This window comes from Grammomys surdaster, unplaced genomic scaffold (genome assembly GCF_004785775.1).
Source record: "Grammomys surdaster isolate TR1022 unplaced genomic scaffold, NIH_TR_1.0 125750, whole genome shotgun sequence".
In the NCBI taxonomy this organism is placed as follows: Eukaryota; Metazoa; Chordata; class Mammalia; order Rodentia; family Muridae; genus Grammomys; species Grammomys surdaster.
Window position 1 is genome coordinate 2,577,168 of NW_021620582.1, and position 19,017 is coordinate 2,596,184.

Consider the following 19,017-nt stretch of genomic DNA (forward strand, 5'->3'; position numbering starts at 1 on the left):
AACAATGGAAGGTCAGACTGACAGGTGGCGTTTTTGAAATGTAGGAGCCTCTGCAGGCTTGTTCTGTCTCCCCTTGGCAGTTCTCTGAGGTGGGTGGAGATCTTTCACCAGCCAATTCCAAAGCCTGATCTGAGACTGAGGAGACATGAACCATTAGCTCACATGTCTCACTCACTGGTCCTGGCTACAGCCCAGCTTCTCCACAGCGTCCTTCTTCTTTCCCTGCTGACCCAGGCCTCAAATGCTGCCCTGCTCCTTCCAACTTTCACTCAGCCTCAGGGATGGCTCTTCAGGATGTGTGCAAGTGGCAGGCCCCGGACACTCAGGGACCATCCGTTCGCTTGCCTCAGGCTGGTGGCTGGGCTGTACCCCGGGGCTGTGACCCTCAGACCTTCCTGCAGATCTGTGGCCCCAGGCTGGCTCATGGCACCACCACCCTGGCCTTTCGCTTCCGTCACGGTGTCATCGCTGCAGCAGACACTCGCTCCTCCTGTGGCAGCTATGTGGCATGTCCAGCCTCACGGAAGGTCATCCCTGTGCACCAGCATCTCCTGGGTACCACCTCTGGAACCTCTGCTGACTGTGCCACATGGTACCGGGTGCTACGGCGGGAGCTGCGGCTCCGGGAACTGAGGGAAGGCCAGCTGCCCAGTGTGGCAGGCACAGCCAAACTCTTGTCAGCTATGATGTCCCGCTATCGAGGTCTGGATCTATGTGTGGCCACTGCCCTGTGTGGCTGGGACCACTCTGGCCCCGCTCTCTTCTATGTCTACAGTGACGGCACTTGTCTGCAGGGGGATATCTTCTCAGTGGGCTCTGGATCTCCCTATGCCTATGGAGTGCTTGACCGTAGCTACCACTATGACATGACCATCCAGGAAGCCTACACACTGGCCCGCTGTGCTGTTGCCCATGCCACCCACCGCGATGCTTATTCAGGGGGCTCAGTGGACCTTTTCCACGTTCGGGAGAGTGGATGGGAGTATGTATCCCGCAGCGATGCCTGTGTGCTGTATAGGGAGCTACAGAAAGCCCGGGACTTGGAGCAGGAGCTGGAGGCAAAAGCTAGTGAAGTCCATCCTGAGCCTGCCACTCTACAAGATGCTCAAGACAGTGGAGAACTCTTTGTGAAGCTAGAGGAGGTGACACCAGAAGACTGTAAGATAACACTGAAGACTGAAAACATGTGAGAAAGGACAGACCTTGGGGACTGCAGGGACAAAAGGGGTAGGCCAGGGAATGAGGCTGCCTTGGCAGGGTTAGTTCTGGGAGCAGCCTCATGGCATCTGACTCTGGCCCTTCTGGGTTGCCTGCTTTTCTTTAAGTCCCCATTCTCTCTGCCTCCCGGAACTACTGATGTCTCTGTCCAACATGTTCTGATGACGCCTAATGGATGGTATAGTCTCCTTCTGCCTCTAAAGTGACTCAACAAACACTTGCTGCATGCCTACTGTGTGCCAACTGTCATGCTATGTGCTGGACCCTCTTTTGTCATTCCATCCTGGTTGCTATTCTCATTTTGGTCCTTATCTGGTTTGTTTTCTCTTTCAGCTGGTCGCCTTCTCAACTTGGTCAGGCTGGACAGCCAGGAGAGAGTACCTAGGACCTAGTTTAGTGGTGGCGGTGATGGTCTTGTCTCTGCTGGCCCTCCACTCCCACCATGACTGTAACGGCTCTAATGACTCCACCTCTACAGAGTGCAGTTCTCACGGCAGCTTTTGCAAGCATGATTGTTTATTGAACCTGGACCAAGTTTAAAGAGTGATGGGACTTACCCAGGTTACAGTCGGTGACAGTACTGTGGGGCTTAGACACTCTCAGTCCTTCCTCTCTGCACTTTTTCCTCCCAGCCCCCACTGTCTTGCCTTTTTTTCTGCCTTCCTTGCAGGCTTCTGGGGAATGGGCCAAACTCCTGCCTGTTGGCTGGAGATGAATGAACTCCAAGGAACTCATGGGCTTGGAGGAGTGAGCTCAGAGAAACTGTCCATTCCTGGTCTCATCTTGCTGTGTTGGCCAGGGCCTGAGACATGCCCTGTAGCATACGTGGCCCTGCTCTCTACCCTGTAGACCTCTCCCTGTCTCTTTGGTCCAGCCTCTCCTGGTTGCTCCTGCTGGAGAATGAAGACCAGAGGGAGGGTGCTGTGCCTCTCGTGCCAGCTAGCACATCTGCCCTTCCTGGCCTACTCTGACTTTCTAGGGAGCCTGAACTTGGAGATACAGGCTTTCACCTTCAGGAGCACCACTGACCCCCACCCCAGGGCTGGACAGGAGGTGGGGTCTGGATAAGGGGCGCTGAACGAACTTTTCTCTCACCTGAAGTCTCCAGACCTAAGACTGACAACTGCTTCTCCTTCCTTGACAGTGTGCATTTAGGCTTAAGAATTCCTTGAAATCAGACTTAGACTTATAGATTCTTACCCAGATTCTCCAAACTCAGGAGAGTCAGAAGGAAAGTTGGGGACCCCCCAGAAAGAACAGAGGATGAGTAGTGATGACTTACAACTTTAATCTCAGTACTCAAGTGGGCAGCAGCAGGTGGATCTCTTGAGTTTGAGGACAGCCTAGTCTACAGAGTGAGTTCTAGGACAGCAGGCCTACACAGAAAAACCTGTCTCTAAAACAACAAACAAACAAACAAACAACTTAAAAAAACAAACACCTCAAACCCAGAGGACTACAGAAAGGTACCCAGTACATAGGGACTAGCTTGTGAGCCAGGGTGAAAATCTGGCTATTGGCCTTCACAGCAACCTTCATCCCTTGCAAACTCCCTTGGGGAGGAGATATGGGTCTCTAGAAGTGATATCTACAGATTAAGGACACTTGGGACATCCTAGTCCTGAAGAAGCAGATGAGGAGAGGTAACTTTTGCACAAGCATGAGTGGGTTCAGATTCATGGCCATTGATGGGGGCCTTATGTCCAGCAATAGGTGAATGATTTAAGCTAGGTATCTACACTTCGGTGTGGTGGGTGAGGAATGTGTCATTCTTCTTCGGAAGAGAAAGGAGCAACACTTAAATAAGAGCAGCCACTGCAGCCTGTGTGGCACAACGCCAGCCATCTTGCACAGTGGAGAGCCACAGAAAAGAGAAGGTTGGGGCAGGGCTGTATACTAGCCTATAGCTACTCCTTACCCTGCTGCTCTACTTGGGGGCTTTCAGGCAGTGAACAGAGGCAGGGGCAGAGGGGTGGTCTCGGACCTGAGATGAACATCTGAGACCAGCCAAAGGGTTGCTGTGCAACTCAACCCCCTGAGATGCTCTGTGCCTCTCTTCCCAGACTGGACAAGGAGGCTAGAACCCTGAAAGAACAGAACTTGGGTCTACTTCCATCTCCTCCTCTGTCTCCTCCCTCTCCCTTCCATGGTCTTATCTAGTCTTTCTGGCAGGCGATGAGATATTTAAACTTACAGGTTTCACTGATAAGCTAGTTTTCCCAAACCCTGGAAATTTTCAAGGAGAGATGGCTCTGCAGGTAAAGGTACTTGCCACCAAACCTGATGACACGAGTTCAGTCCCCAGGACCAACATGTGGAAAGATAGGAAAAAGATACACTATGTAAACACATGAACAAGAAAAAAATTTAAACAGTTTTTGAGGAAATGTTTAAGTGTTTTGTTGTTGATGTTGTTGAGTGTATGCGTGTATATATGTGTACCACATGCATGCCTGGTGCCCACCGAGGTTAGAAGAGGGTACCAGGTCCCCTGGATGCAGAGTTCTAGATGATGGTGAGCTACCATGTGGGTGCAGGGAATCGACTGAGGGTGGGTGGGGGGGACCTCTGGAAGAACGGTCAATGCTAAATCATCTCTCCAGCCCCAGGTTCCTGTGTTTTTGCTTTAATTTTTTTTGACTCATGTGCATGGGTATTTTGTTTCATGTATATATTGTACCACATACTTGCCTGCTGCCTGCAGGTCAGAAGAGGATATCAAATCCCCTGGAGTTAGTGATGTGTATGAGCCAGCATGTGGGTGCTGGGAACTGAACCCAGGTCTTCTGAAGAGCAGCTAACGCCCTTCACACCTGAGCTATTCTTCTAGCCCCAGGAGTTTAAGTTTTTTTTTTGTTGTTTTTTTTTTGTTGTTGTTGTTTTGTTTTTGTTTTTCGAGACAGGGTTTCTCTGTGTAGTCCTGGCTGCCCTGGGAGTTTAAGTTTTTTAATGCATTGTTGAGGTGCCTCAGCATGGTTGGTAGGGCTGGGCAAAGCTAATGTTCCTTTTGAAAGTACCCTTCTCAGCCGGGCGGTGGTGGTGCACACCTTTAATCCCAGCACTTGGGAGGCAGAGACAGGCAGATTTCTGAGTTCGAGGCCAGTCTGGTCTACAGGTCTACAGAGTGAGTTCCAGGACAGCCAGGGCTACACAGAGAAACCCTGTCTCGAAAAACTGGAAAAAAAAAAAAAAAGAAAGTACCCTTCTTTCCCTGAGACTGGCCCATGAATCATGCTTTCTCTGGTGTCCTGCTTTGGTTGCTGCATCTTCAGTTTCTTAAGACCCTGGAGGGATAGACACCTACTTGCTCTTATGCAGGACTTTTAATGCAACTTCAGCAAAGAAAATAACCAGCAACGGAGGTCTCCCTGTAAGCATCTAGGGGTTTCTTACCCCACCTTGAGAGAATTTATTTCCCAAATAATAGACATAAATCTTTATAATAAGCCTTAAAACACTAGAGTTGGGCAGATGTCAACCCTCTAAGCTATTTTGTCTACATCCCTGTCACTAACCTTGAGATGTCACTTGCCATGTTCTGCCTGGGCCGATCCTACTCCAATAGATCGGCCCTCATGGCCATGTGCTCATGATCCAACTACCCCATGGTGGCTTCTTCCTTCTTGTCCTCTCTCATCCTGTGGTCCCTGACTGAGACATCAAGCCTGAGAACCAAAGTCCCGCCTACCTCTCTTCTGCCCAGCTACAGGCTGTAGGCATCTTTATTAACCAATCATGGGTAACTTGGAGGGCAAGGTTTATACAACAGAACCTGTTATATGTGAGGATCTGCTCTTCTCAGAGCAACCAGGTCCTGGGGTACAGAGTTTAGCATTTGAATACAAACAGCATCTGACCACCCCACTCTCTCTCCTCCTACCTGCTCGTTCTAAATCAGCAACTCTGGAAGACATGAGGTTTGCTCCCAGCTGTGTGACCTCAGTCTCAGGCCTTAGGAGATGCAGGCAGGAGGCCTGTTGTGAGTTTAAGGCTGGTTAGCTGGGGCTCTAAAGTGAGGTCCAGATCAGCCGAGCTACAAGGTGAGACCCTGTCTTTCCCATCAAAGCAGCTTTCTCCAATTGCCAGCATTACACATTGAGTAGGGAGGTCACAGAGACTGGCCAGGTCCCACCTACTGCTGGGTAGCCCTAGACCTACCTGGAGAAGAGGCCTGAGGCATGTGCTATTCCTAAAGCACACGGCTCCTTTGCCTGGGGAAGTGGGCACTGGGGATGCTGGCAGTCCTGTCCAGCTGGCACCCCACCTGATGGATTCTACCCCTTAACCACTGACATCCTGACTCTTCTGTGCTCCATGAAGACCAAGACCTGTGGGCGGGGGAGTGTGTGTCAAAGAGGAAGTGGCAGGTCCTAGCCAGTATCACCCATTCTACCACAGGCCACCCTTTAATAGTACCCCAGGCCCAGGCCCGGCCTGCTGCCTTCAGCCCTCTACCAACCCTCACTTTTGTTGCTGCTGTTATAGCTGGTGTGCAGCCTCCTCTTTTCCTCTTCTTGGTCTCAGTCTTCACAGGAGCTCTCGCCCTGAATTCCCCTTGCTCACACCTCTCTTGCCAATCCCACAGACTGTCTGAGACAAATGAAAGTGGACCTGAAGAGTTGGTGGTGGGCATGGCGACAGTCATTATCCTTCTGCTCCTCAAATGTGTGTTCCCCACACTCCTTCCTCTGACAGTCTTAAAGTGGGTACCTCCAAGGAGAAGGAATGAGCCAGGGGTAGAGAGGCTTAGACTGTTTCTACTCTTAGCACAAAGGAAGCTCTGTCCAGAAACCTGAGTGCAGAAACAGAAGCAGGCTCCTACTTTACAAAATAAAGTGTTTATTATGAAATTAGAGATGGAGGCCCCTCCCCTTCCTCCCTTTTCCCTCTTCCCCAGCTGCCTCCCCTTTCTACCCCCCCCCCCAACCCCCTTCCCTTCTGGGGCCTGAGAAGCACACAAGACAATGCCCAGAGCTGGGTTGCCCAGGGCAGGCTGACAGCTGGGCAGAGAGCTCCAGGGAGATGACCACGTGGGGCTGAAGCTCTTGCCCTAGGAGGTGGGCTGGCTCCCTCCTTCCTTCTGCTAGAAGCCAATGGGGCCAGGATGAGGCCATGAGTGATGGATGGAACCATGCGGGCAGGTCTGTAAGGGATGGAGTTGGTTTAGGAGCAGGAGTGGGAGAGCAGCTTTGGTCCACCACACTCCTCTGCGGTCAGTCCCTGGCCACTGACCTGGAGCAGAGCATCTCCTGCAGTAGGGTGGGACAGCCGTGGCTGGAAGATTCTCTTGCTTTTGGGATGGATAACAGAAACAAAATAAAAACACAACAAACAAACCAAAAAGCCAGTCACAGGGACTCAAAGAGAAGGGAGGGACATGTGGGCAGGAGACAGACAGAGAGAGCATGTGCGTGGGCAAGGGAGACAGAATCTGAACGATTAGAAGTACGAGACAAAAACAGCCACAGAGTCACAGTGAGAACAGAGGTCGGGGGTAGATATAAAACCCAACCCATCCCCGACAGTGGAGAGTCACAGACAGGGACCTCTGGAGAAACACACAGACTGAGGAGTGGGAGGTAAGAGGGAGGGGGAAAGGAGGGACACATCGGGTCCCTGGGCTGCCGCAGCCTGCCTGGACCCTGTGGGGCTCACTCAGAGGGCCTGTGTGCACTACCCCACCGCAGCGCAGCGGCAGGGCCAGGGCCGGCCTCAGGGGGCCGGGGGCTCCTTGGCCCCATACAGCTCTGCCAGAGTGCGGAAGAGTGGGCCCCAGTCGTCCAGTGGCTCAGCGGGGCCAGGGACACCGCCAGCCTCGCTGCCCGAGCCCAGGGAGCTGAGCGAGCCGCAGGAGGAGCCTCGGCCCTCATAGCCGTACACCTGCACCGAGTCGTACGGGGGCACGCTGGGGTCCTCATCCGCCTCCCGCAGCCGCAGCGCCAGCAACTGCGCCACATCAGCGGGGCCCGGTGGCCTGGGCTGGCGTGGCGCTCGGGTCCGCGGCAGCACGTCGCGGCGCACTGGCGGACCGGCTGCTGGAGGAGCGGCTCCGTCTGGGTTCTGCAAGGCTGTGATGTCGAAGGCCTCGGTGTCCTCCTCTCCACCACCCTCGTCATCATAGGTGATGATGTTCTCGCGGACGTCCTCCTCCTCCAGTACCATCAAGGCTTCCTGCTTCTGCCGCCTCAGGGCCACGAAGAGCACCACCAGGGCTGCACGAGAGCACACAGGCCACGGAGCCAGCTGGTTGTCATGCAGGGCCAGACGAAAGCTGAGGCAGTGTGGCCAGAGTCTACAAGCCCTAGATCTGACACTTGACAATCCTTGTTTGAATCCTGCCTTTGCCCTTTATTTGCTATGTGTGAGAAATTTACGTGAAAAAAAGTTTTATCTCTTTAGGTGTTTGAAAGATTAAAATGAAACGTTTGTGTCGTGCCCAGCACCACGCTTGGCACAGAATAAGGGCCTGATCAATTTTTATGGCTAGTTACTTTCATGGATTTGCAGCTCCAGTAATTACCAGGACAGACGTTTTTCTCTTGGACCTATCAGGTAACAGGAAATCCAGGCCTGAGGTCATTCATGACCTATAGACCTGCTTTCTCCTTCCCCAGAAAACAGGCCCAGATATCACATCTCGTCCCACTGTAGCCCGACTCACCAAAGAGGGTGCCCAAACAGGTGACAATGGCAAGCAGGGCTCCAGTGCTGAGACCAGTGGGTGAGAGCTGAGCCTCAGGCCAGCAGGATGCCATGGAGCCATCAGGCCGGCAGCGACACACACTCACGGTCACCGTGGCAGTGCTGCTCAGGGCTGGCTGGCCCCAATCCCAAAGTTCTATAGGAACCAGATAGGGGGCCTGGCGGGGTGGAGCAGGGCGGGAAGGCAGCAGCAGGCTGGCAGAGCCATCTGTGGGAAAAGGAAGGTGGCTGAGGTACCTTCCTGTAGGGTTGGTCCTGCCCATAGTGCCAGCTTCCCAGGGAAGAGTTACGGAAGGAACACACACAGTACACAAACAAGTGTCACTGACACCTACTTTTTCTGATGGTTCCTCAGGTCAGGCAGGGGCAATTGGGCTGGGGCAGGGGTGGGAAGGAGAGGAGGGAGACAGGCATGGGTATGGATGCAGAAGGCCACCCACCTCGGTTGTCCCGGATTGTAAAGTTGGCATCAGGGCCCACAGGACCTTGAAGGGAGACTTGGCTACTGTTGCCAACTTCATCTCTGTCTAGAGCCCGGATGATCTGAATCAACTGGGAAGAAGATGGAAGCTTTTCAGTGGAATGGCTGCTGGCGGCCTTGAGACGCCAATGCATCTGCCTCAGATGCTTACCTGGCCAGGGGCTGCAGAATCACAGACAAAGATGTCGTAGGGCTCAGCCAGCTGGGGAGCATTGTCATTTTCATCTAGGGTCTGGATGGCCACTTGCACACGGGAGGATTGTGCAGAGCTATCTGAAGCCAGAATACCAACATAAGTACACCATACATGCACATACCATATACCTGGTCAGAGGCATATGCATAGAACAACATGAGATAGTGTGTAACACACGGGCAGCAAACCATGTTTTAAAGTGGGTGGCACTATGCCAAGAACATATGTGTTTACATAGATATGTTCACATAAGATAATTATACAAGACACATGCAAATACAAAACGGATGATTCACACACAGCAACTCATGCAAGATAAGCACAGCACATGCATACATGAAAGGTAGGCAGAAGGGACATACAGGGTATGTAAATAGAAACCATGAAATATATAAAGTCATACCATACATATAGCATGTGGGTGTTGAAGACAAATCAAACATACACAAAGCAGGTATGCTTAGTGAGTGTGGCCTTATCCCCCATCCCAGCCTGGCCCACAGGGACATGAAACACACACACACGCACGCACACACGCACGCACACACGCACGCACACACGCACGCACACGTGCCATCAAAGGTCTGGGAAGTCGTAATAACCGCAATTTGTCTCACTGAGAGTTGACCTTGTAGGAGGAAGAGCTTCATGGTCTACAGGGTGCAGAGCCTAGGCCCCACCCTAGGTGGCTCCCTACCAGGATCTTGCTTTGTTTCTCATGGCCATGTCATCTTTTGTCTGGGTTGAGGCCAGGCAGCTGGGCCTAGTGAAATGGGCTGAGCCTGGGGCAGGGCGGGTTGTGTGGGCTGCCTGGCCCTAAGGTAACTAGAGACAGGACAACAGGAGTCCAGTCTTTCACTGCAGTAAGGGCCATGAACTATTAGCCAATGTTAGGGCGGGGATAAGAGTAGGATTTTGCAAGAACATGAGGAGAGTAGGGGCCACACATACGCAGAGCTACATATAAACAAGCAACCAGACCAAGGTAGCAATGCATGTAACATACACCACACATGTACACACAGAATTATCTCTACAGATATGCTTGCAGCTACAGATACACAATACTGCCAGAGAGGACACAGCTGCACAGACAGAAACACATATACACACATATATTTAACAGAAGCAGGAAGGTAGAGGAGAGAACAGCTCACAATGTTGACTGACTGACTGGGTCAGATACCTCTGCCATTTATTTTCTGTGTGACTTTGAGAAGTCACTTAACTTCTCCTTATGAGTTTCCTCACTGGAAAACAGGGAACTAATCATATCTCCCTATCTGGTTGTGATGACTGAACGAGTTGATCCATTTTTGGTACTTAAAGTAGTACCTAATACACAATAAGCAATAACTCATCGGTCCACAAACCGTCACAGACAAAGTGTCCTCTATAGCTACTTGTATACACCACTGTACAATCGAATCACACAAATACCACAAATATAATTCTATGTAAACACTCAGGTGTGAACATGTAGCATCATATCTAAGTCATAAGTATATATGTCTATGCACATATATATTTTTTCTTTATATATAGGATCTCATCTACTTCAAATAGTCCTTGAACTCCCGATTCTCCTGCCTTAGCCTCCCTAGTGCTGAGATTATAGGTGTGTGCCACACAGCTGTACAGGTCACATGTGAACTATACTCATTCCTGAGCACATGCCCATATGAACATATACATACGGCTCTTTGCTGGCATGTACTGATATCTAGCTATACAGCCATAATGCTAATGTACAATTTAAAAACAGCAGGGATGTGAACAGAGGCATAAGGTGCTACTTACAGAAGGGTGAGGGGTTTCCCTGTCTTGCCAGGGCAGAGAACTGAACCGGGTGGTGCTGATGGTGGTGGGGGCACAAGATGGGCTCCACATATGGAACTGGCACTCTTTCCTACTTCAGTGTGTGGGGACAAGTCCCTGCAAGGCTTCTAGAAGAGCTCCTGTTTGAGGGCTGCTGACACACTCCTGCAAAGTCCTTTAAAGTCCTTTTCTGGCCCTGGCAGTTTGTTAACACTTGGGTTGGGAGGTGTGGCTCTGGGTTTGAGCAAATCAGGCGAGGCATAAGTGCCTGCTCAGGCAGGCTCCCCCACCAGCCCAAGGATGCCTGCTTCACGGGCTGAGGGCCAGGAGCTGAACACAGGTGAGGTTGCAGCTACCCTTCCCCACCCACACTCAGGGATAGCTCTCTGCCGCAACGATGCTCCTCAGGGCCCAGGACTTCTCACCCAACTCTGTGGCCAGAATGGTGAGGTTGTGCCAGACACGAGCCTCGCGGTCCAGGCGCACTGCTGTACGGATAGTGCCATCTTCGGGCTCAATGGAGAAGCAACGCTCTGGATCCGAGTTGGGGAGGATCGAGTATCTAGGGAAAATGGGCTGATCTGGGACTTGCCCCCTCTCCCAACTCCCTACTCTCTGTTCTGTTCATCCTGCCGGGTCTCAAGTCTCATCTTGCTAGAGTGTCCAAGTGTCTTGAGCAGAGCCGTCAGTCAGGCTAGAGTCCCTGGGAAGCCCTATGTCACAGGGGGACTGGATTCCATAGGAGTTGTAGAAGGAGAGACACTCCCTGTGTTTCAGACTTGTCTCTGTTCTTGGAACCTAGGGACCTGTGTTTCATCCCTGCTCTGCCTCTGACCACCTGAGTGACCTTGGGGGAACTCATTTGACCTTGTTTAATTAACTGCAAAATGGGAGGGACAACAGGACTTCCCTCAGAGAGCTGTGTCAGGGATGCTGGCCAGGAAGGTGGAAGAGTGGAGGTTCACAGGGTGGACCACGTCAAATCTGAACTCCAGCTCTGTCGCCCCACAGTGGGCAAACAACTTAGCCATTCATGGTTGGCCCGTAAAACAAGTAGAAATGATGATACCCACTTCATAGGGACATTATGACAATTAAATGTTATCGAGTGGGTAAAATGTGAAGCACTTTGGGCACGATCAATAGCGATCCATTTATCAAATGAGAATGCATCTGCTTGAACTGCCACTAGGAGGCGCCACTCCAGTCTAGCCAAAGAAATAGGTGGTGGCGACCTGGGCCTTCCAGAGTTCCTCCAGCACTTAGACCTGCTGACCAGGAAGCTGGCATAGGAAGTGGGGTCTTTGCTAAGTAATATGGTTTGTCATGTAGATGGCGCATCCTATGAATAACTAGCCTCCTTCAAGGAAGCCCTGTCCCTCCCCAGCTCACAGCCCAGCTAACCTGATGGGGCTGGCTGGGGAGTCCAGGTCACTGGCTGAGATCCGGCCCACCAGGGTTCCTGGGGCCTTGTTTTCAGGTACTGCTAGGTGGTAGGTGTCCTGGGTGAAGGCGGGAGGCTCTGGAGCATCCTGCACTGTCACTCGTACCGAGGCCACATCCTTGAAGGGACCTCGCCGCAGGTAGGCTGGGTCAATGAGTGTGTTGGTGGCTTCCACACGGAAGGTATAAGAGCGACGAGTCTCGAAGTCCAGGGGCTATGAGGAAGGGAGACAGAGAGTGAAGTATTGGGAAACTGGGGTGAGCCCAGCTCACAGGTGCAAAGTCTCTTTTCCATGTGCATCCAGTGCTGAGGAGAGGTGACCATGGAGAGGCATGGCCTCAGTGGTCATGAGTAGGTGGCACACTGCGTAGCTGGTGATTCTAAAAGGTAAGATTGGTATGACCCCCAATCCCCAACAGAGAGGTGCTAAGTATGGTTCTTGGAAACTGGTTAAAAGTATTGGCAGCGGTGGGGCAGGAACAAGGCTCCTGTGAGCCTGCAGTGCAGGGGGCGGAGGTCCTCGGCTTTGCTTTTTTTTTTTTTTCTGGTGCTGGGAATGAAATCTCAGCCTTGGTGCAGGGTAGGCAAGCTCCCTACCATCGAGCTTTGCACTCCAAGCTGAGGCTGCAGGTATTAACAGGCAGAAAGCTAACCTTCCGGACAGTAAGGAGCCCGTCCTGACCCTGGGAGTCTGTGCTGATGCTGAAGGCCTCTGATCCTTCCCCATCCAGGATGCTGTAAGCCATTAGGGCATTATCCCCTAGGTCTGGGTCCTGGGCCTTAAGCCGGCCCACCAGGGTTCCAGGTCCAGCTGTCTCCACCACTGAGAACTGGTATAGACCTCAGGGGAACAAGGAGGGAAGATGTGTTCTTAAGAGAAGTCTCCAATCCTCCTCCCTACCCCACAACTTTTTCCAAAGTCTGTATGTAGGTAGGGCATCAAAGGATTGTTTGAGCAGAGAACTGCCCCCCTTACTCTGAGGGAACTTGGGGGGGTTGTCGTTGACATCACTGAGGGTGACTGTTACTGTAGTGCTGCCTGACAGCCCCCCCATGTGGCCACCCATATCCTTGGCTTGAATCACCACCAAGAACTCCTCTTGGGTCTCCCGGTCCATGTTGGGGATGGCTGTACGAACCACTCCTAAGGGAGAAACACTGGGTCAGGGGTGCTTGTCCCCATGGCTGCCCTGTAAGGCTCCAAAGTCCACTCTTACCAGTTTGGGGGTCCACGGAGAAGAAAGGCAGTCCATCCAGCACCGTGTATACAAGTTTGGCACTGTTTCCATAGCTGGGATCATCAGCATCGTGAGCAGTCACTTGGATTACAGACGTCCCTGTGGGAGATTCCCGCACCCCACTCAGCAGCAGCAAGGCCAGAAAAGAAGAGTAGACTGAGGGACCCCAGATGTGAAGGAGGCAGAGTTAGTGAATTCTAGGGTAGACAACCAAAGCAGACGGAGGAGTAAAGAGCCCCAGGTAAGCTAGGTCATCCAGGGCTGGGGCGCTCACCAACATTAGACATCTCAGGCACAGTGGCATGGTAGGGCCCAAGGGGAAACACAGGTGGATTGTCATTGATGTCCTGCACTTTGATGATGAACTCTGATGGGGGTTCCAGGGGCCGGTTAGAGGCTCGGTCCACAGCTTGGGCCAGCAGCACATATTGTGCCTTCTCTTCCCGGTCCAGACTCTTAGTCACATGGATGTTGCCTGTGGCCTCATCAATCACAAATACAGTGCCTGCCCCCTCCCCAGTCAGCAGGTACTTGGTGCGGCCCTCACCCCGGTCAACATCTGAGTGCAGCTGCAAGAGGCAGAGAAAATGGCAGAAAGCTCCAAGTGTGGACTCACAGGGTTAGAGTCTAGGTTTGGGTGGTGTGTGAGGAATGCTGGGGGAGCAAGGTCATTGCAGACTGATGAAGTTTCTGGGCAGGGCCTAAGGGTCTGACAGACTAGAGTAGTCATGGAGAGGGTTGACCCTTACCTTGCCAATAAGGACAGGCTCTGGACCAGAATATTCCTCAATGACAAAGAACTGGTTCCAGACCCAGCTCCTTCGGGTCCGCAGCAGTGTAGGACCTGAGTGTCCCTGGGACCCTGCCCAGGCTGGGACTGGAGCTGCCAGGCGCCCCATGCAGCCCCAGCCACCCAGCCAGGCCAACAGGAGCCTCACAAGGCCCCACATGTTTGTAATCCAGCCAGGGCTCTTGTTCACTGGCCCCAGGTGCTGAGGCTGGGCCGGGCCAGGTGGCCCATGAGCTGGCTGGGGAAGATGCGTTGAGGCTACCCCATGGATCCACACCTGTAGGACAAGTAGCGGCTGAGGATCAAGGAAAGTCTAAACCGTACTCCTCTCCCGAATTAGATACTGAAGCCCAGCTCTCTAAGAAACCAGACACCTCACTGCCCAGAACCCATCCAAGACAGACAGCCTGAGCCTTCCACCCAGGCGCTGCTTGGATTCACTTCCAGCCCCTCCAAGCCCATAAATCTCAGGTCAGTCAACTCTGGAAAGCTGGGAGGGAAAAGGAAAGGAGAATGCTAAGGGGACTTGGAATTTCAAATCCTGTTCCTGTTCTACCTTGGGCACATAGCTAGGGGACTAGAAAAAGGTAGATGAACCGACAGAGAAAGGGCTTAAAACCAAGAGGTTGGTATTCATTGACACACAGCCTTCCTTATCTGAAGGGTCAGGCTGAAAGACAAGGAGTGCAGCCTGAGTCGGGCTGGACTTAGGAAAGCCTCCCCTGCCCCCCAGGAACCCCACCTCTCCAGACTGTCTCTAGCCCCTTCTGCCAGCAGCAGTCTTTAAGGGGAATTGGTCTAAGGAAGCAGAGTGGGGCTACAGCTGGAAGGATTGGGAACAGGGTTGCAGGCAAGGAGACAGAGAGAGGTGGAGTGGAGGCTGACCCAGGGGCTGGAGGCAGTGTGATTGAGGGCTCTGGATCAAGAATCAGGGATGGTCTGGCAGACAGGGAAGACCAGATAAGAAAGATAAGAAACAGACAGATCACGGAGAGAGAGGGGCAGCAAGAGAGAAGCAAAGACATCAGGGAAGCAGCCTGAGTATCTGAAAGGCAGAGAGGAGTCCTGGGTACCAGGCTTGGGAACTGGTAGAGGCAGAGGAACCTGCTCTCTCTCTCTCTCTCTCTCTCTCTCTCTCTCTCTCTCTCTCTCTCTCTGTGTGTGTGTGTGTGTGTGTGTGTGTGAGAGAGAGAGAGAGAGAGAGAGAGAGAGAGAGAGAGAGAGAGAGAGAGAGATAGATCAGGCCTCGGAACTTCATTCTGGTAGAGTAAGCTACCAGGAGCAGTAGAGGTAGGGAGGGGCTGCGGGAAAGGAGCTGGAGAGGACCCTTCCCATTTCTCTCCCTCCTCTTTAAGGGGCCCATGGTCAGGTAGCTGTGCCCCTCCTCCTTCCCCAAAGCAGACACACACCTGACAGGCCGTTTTGCTCCCAAGAGAAAAGAAGCCAGAGGGCAGCAGGGGACCAGAGAGGCAGGCGGGACGAAGAGGAGAGAAGGAAGGAAACGGAGGATTGGGGAAACAGGAAAGCAGGAGGGAACGAGGAGAGGAAAGGAGAGCGGGAAAGGGAAAAGAGGAGAAAGCTAGAGGAAGAAAAAGGCAGAAGAGGTGAGAAGAGACAGGACAAGAAGGAGAGAGAAGGGCCAGAGAGGCGGAAGGGTGAAGAAAAATCGGGAGGCAAAGGGAGAGGTGTGTGAGAAGGGAGAGAGCAGAGCGCGGGAGAACCGAGCCGGCACGGCTCGCAGCCAGAGCGCACCGCAAGCTGCTGGCCCCCCGCTGCCCCCGCGAGGATTCCCGACCCGGGCAGGCACTCTTACCTGTCACTACCGAGGGGCCCGGGACCGCGAGCAGCGCTCCGCCCGCCTCCGTCGCTGGCTCCCAGGGGCGCAGCCTCAAGCAGATCCAAGCCGGCGCCGCGGCTCCGCTGCAGGTCTGAGCGGCCCCGGCGAGAACAAGGGAGCGAGACGGAGGGGGCGGGGGAAGGAGGCTCCGCCTGCGGAGGAGAGGCGGCTCGCGCGGGAGAGGAGAGCCCTGCCTCCGACCCTCCCCAGCCAGTCCCCGCCCCCGCGGCTCCCGGGCTGCTGGGCGCATACAGATGCGGGGCCCCTCCCGGGCCGGCCCGCAGCGCGGCAAGGTACACGGACAGCAGGGCTAGGCTCTTATTCCCAGCGCCTGGCGGAGGGGACCCAACACGATCGGCCAGCACAGCACCTGCGGAGGCACACCGTGAGGCGGGGCGCTGGGAGAGCACTGCGGGAGACCCGGTTCCCAGTTCTGGGTTCGGGTGCGGCTGCGAGGCTACCGCCTCAGGATCTTGTGCGGGTCACAACAGCGAGTTGTCAGCTAGGGTGAACTTAAGTACGGCAGGGGAAGCTCTAGGGAGCTCGCCATGGACAGGGGCACATTGGTGGGCAGTGAGAACCTTTTTTGGGGGAAGCTCTTTGCAAGATCTAAAGTGTTTGCACCCCCTGGTGGCAATTGTGGGAAATACCTTGAAGGGTGACCAAATGCCTAATTGTGCAGGGGGACCAGAGGCCGACCCCGCCAGCTGTTAGGGTATACTGCAAAAGAAACAGGCCACCCTATTTCTCAGAGAAAAAAGACATACAGCTTTGGGCTGATTAGAGATAAGGCGGGATGAAGATTCCTGAGGGAGGCTGATGCTCCAGAAGGACGCCGATGCCCACCATTTTCACCCCATTCACCTTCCCCTTCACCCACTCTTCCCAAGGAAAGGCACTCAAATGCTAATTAAAACTAAGTCAGATTTTTATTTTTCTCCATAGACCACATCATTTAATAATAAAAAAAATAAAAATAAAAATTGAACAAAAGGAAAAGGTGGATATAAAGTGGAACCAGAGGGCAAGAGGCTGCAGGACAGAGACCGGGGAACTGCAGGGGCCTGGGACTCAGGAGAGGCTGATTCAGCTCATAGGTGACCCAGTCCTGGCCCCAGCTGTTCCCAAAAGGCTGTGAGTACCAAGGGAGGTGGAACGCAGGATGGAGGGAAAATGAAGTCTGGGACATTGGTTATTCCCACTTATGGCCACATCCTCCCTTCATAGCCTAGCTCTTCCCTCTCAGACTTAACAGGAAGAAAGGAGAGGGCCAAGTTCCAAGAGTTAGGTTGGGGAACAGGAAGAGTGCCACTGCTCCATTTGGTATATGGGGATGTGTGGCAGTCATAGTTCAGCACTGAGCAATGGTGGGAGATGCCTGGTTCCAGGGTGGTGGTGACTGTTCCTATCCCTCTGTGGCCTTTAACCTCCCAGGGCTGAGTGGCAGGTACCTGCAGCTCTCCTATTGTTTTCTTGGCTAGCGGCGCCCACCCCGGTCCCGTACAGGTGTGCTTCGACTCCGGCTTCTGCTGTGGCGCTTGGTGTCTCTGCGATCTCTCTCCCTGCCTCGGTCTCGGTCTCTTTCCCTATCCCGATCTCGGTCACCCCTGTCTCTCTCTCTCTCCCTGTCCCTCTCTCTCTCTCTGCTGTGCTCCCTCCGTTTCTCTCGTTCTAGCTGTCGGTTCCGTTCCCGCTCAGCTTCCTTCTCGCGTTCCTTCTGTTCTTCTTCTTCTCGTTCTTTTCGCCGCTTCTCCCGCTCCTTGGCCCGTTCAGCTTGCTCTGCCTCCTTCTGAACAATCTGTGGTCAGGAAGGAGGGACAGAAGCAGAGAAGTGTATCACAGTCCTGAATTGACTGAAGTGTCTGAACTGACCCCAGTTTATGCTTCTGGCCTAGATCCTGAACTCCTAGTGCAGGGTCACTGTCAGTTCCGTTATTACACAGGAAAAGGGGCATGCATGAGGGATGGTGTGCCCCACCCACCCCCTGAACACGGCAGGGGCTGCTGGCACCAGTCTGGTATTTCTCCAGTTTTCATCACTCTAGATGCAGACAAATCGGAGTAGCATTAAGCCTAAAACCCTCCCAGACTTTCATTCACATCAAGGGGCCACCAAGATAGCTCACTGGGTAAAAGCCCTTGCCACAAAAGCCAGACAACTTAGTCCACCCTGGAGTCCATGTAGAGGCGGAAGCAGAACCAACTCCACAGAGCTGTCCTGACCTTTACATGAGCAACATGGCAAGCATATCCTTCCTGTCCCCAACACACACACGGAGATTCTTACAGAAATGCAAATGTAGCTATTAAGAAGCAGAGACGACTCTTATAAAAACACACACTTCTCAGCTAACAAATCAAGTTCCAAGGAGCTTGGCTAACAGACAGCTTCTCAAATCCCACAAGCTCTAGTTCCTGCCTTGTGGACCGAGTCCACTTTCACTTTCTCTAAGTTGACTAACGCTTCCTCTCTCCCTTTACTTTCCTAAGCCTATGCCAGGGCCTTTACTGTCAGTCATGTTAATCTCCTGGGTGCAATGACCAGCTCTGGCCACTGCTCAGCAGGGAGAGTACTCACTTGGCTCTCAGTCAGTGGGAGCCAATAGATGCAGGGCGCTGCCTTAGTCTTACGGAAGAGGTCATCCAGCAACTTGGCAGGCGGCTCCTCCTGGGCTTTTTCTAGGGTGGGAAGAAGGAAACCAGATCTGAAACATAAAATCCTCTGACCCAACCCACCTGGGTCCCTGACCCTCCAACACCAGACATGCTCCCAGCTAAGTAAGTACCTTTCTTCTCACTCTTCTTTTCTTTAGATTTTGCTCGCTCTTTGCGGCGGCGGTCACGGGACCGTGATCGGGAGCGAGGTCCCTCTCGAACTTTGTCCCGATCCCATTCTCGCTCAGACCGAGTCCTCTCCCGTCGCTCCATTTCCCGTTCCCGTTCTGCCCACTGCTCCCGCACTGCCCTTTCCTGTTCCCGCTGCTCAGCCCGGGGGTGGGGTGGTGGCTGGACTGGGGGTGGGGGTGGGGGATGCAGGGGCCTTGGTGCTCCCTGTTCCTCTGTCTTAGTTTCAGATGGCCGATCTACCAAGAGTCCCCGGTGATAGTCCAGCTGTGGGCAGAGGGACAAGGACCATCAAAATAGAGATTAAGATTACATCATTCCCAATGAGGGAGCCCAGGTACCAGGGGTACAGAGAGAGAAGGAAAACCCAGGCTCTTAGTGACTGCAGGTTTGGTGAAGGTCCCAGGACTGACCAGCATAGCTGCCTTGGCCCATTCCCTCCTTTTCTG

At 53.2% G+C, this 19,017-nt stretch overlaps 3 protein-coding genes across 7 annotated transcripts in view; 1 reads left to right on the forward strand and 2 right to left on the reverse strand.

Moving 5' to 3' along the window:
• Window positions 1–281: 281 nt before the first annotated feature.
• Psmb11 (proteasome subunit beta 11) lies at window positions 282–1,190 on the forward strand. The gene has a single exon (XM_028788431.1). The coding sequence runs from the start codon at window positions 282–284 to the stop codon at window positions 1,188–1,190; it is 909 nt and encodes a 302-aa protein (XP_028644264.1).
• Window positions 1,191–6,149: 4,959 nt separating this feature from the next.
• Cdh24 (cadherin 24) lies at window positions 6,150–15,844 on the reverse strand. Its single transcript, XM_028788480.1, has 13 exons — window positions 15,701–15,844; window positions 13,847–14,164; window positions 13,372–13,666; window positions 13,077–13,196; window positions 12,836–13,003; window positions 12,513–12,700; window positions 11,820–12,073; window positions 10,841–10,977; window positions 8,553–8,674; window positions 8,361–8,472; window positions 7,880–8,128; window positions 6,451–7,430; window positions 6,150–6,361 (listed from the first exon to the last, which is right to left on the reverse strand). Exons 2-12 carry the CDS (start codon window positions 14,045–14,047, stop codon window positions 6,931–6,933), a joined length of 2,346 nt encoding a protein of 781 aa, XP_028644313.1. The 5' UTR covers window positions 14,048–14,164; window positions 15,701–15,844; the 3' UTR covers window positions 6,150–6,361; window positions 6,451–6,930.
• Window positions 15,845–16,634: 790 nt separating this feature from the next.
• The window catches only part of Acin1 (apoptotic chromatin condensation inducer 1), a 45,422-nt gene continuing 43,039 nt past the window's right edge, over window positions 16,635–19,017 (reverse strand). For all 5 annotated transcript variants that reach the window (XM_028788472.1, XM_028788471.1, XM_028788469.1 and 2 more), the window contains 3 exons: window positions 18,511–18,835; window positions 18,303–18,403; window positions 16,635–17,522 (listed from right to left, as the gene is read on the reverse strand). In XM_028788472.1, the coding sequence (XP_028644305.1) occupies window positions 17,202–17,522; window positions 18,303–18,403; window positions 18,511–18,835 (747 nt within the window). In that variant the 3' untranslated portion in view covers window positions 16,635–17,201. The remainder of the gene's footprint in view (window positions 17,523–18,302; window positions 18,404–18,510; window positions 18,836–19,017) is intronic.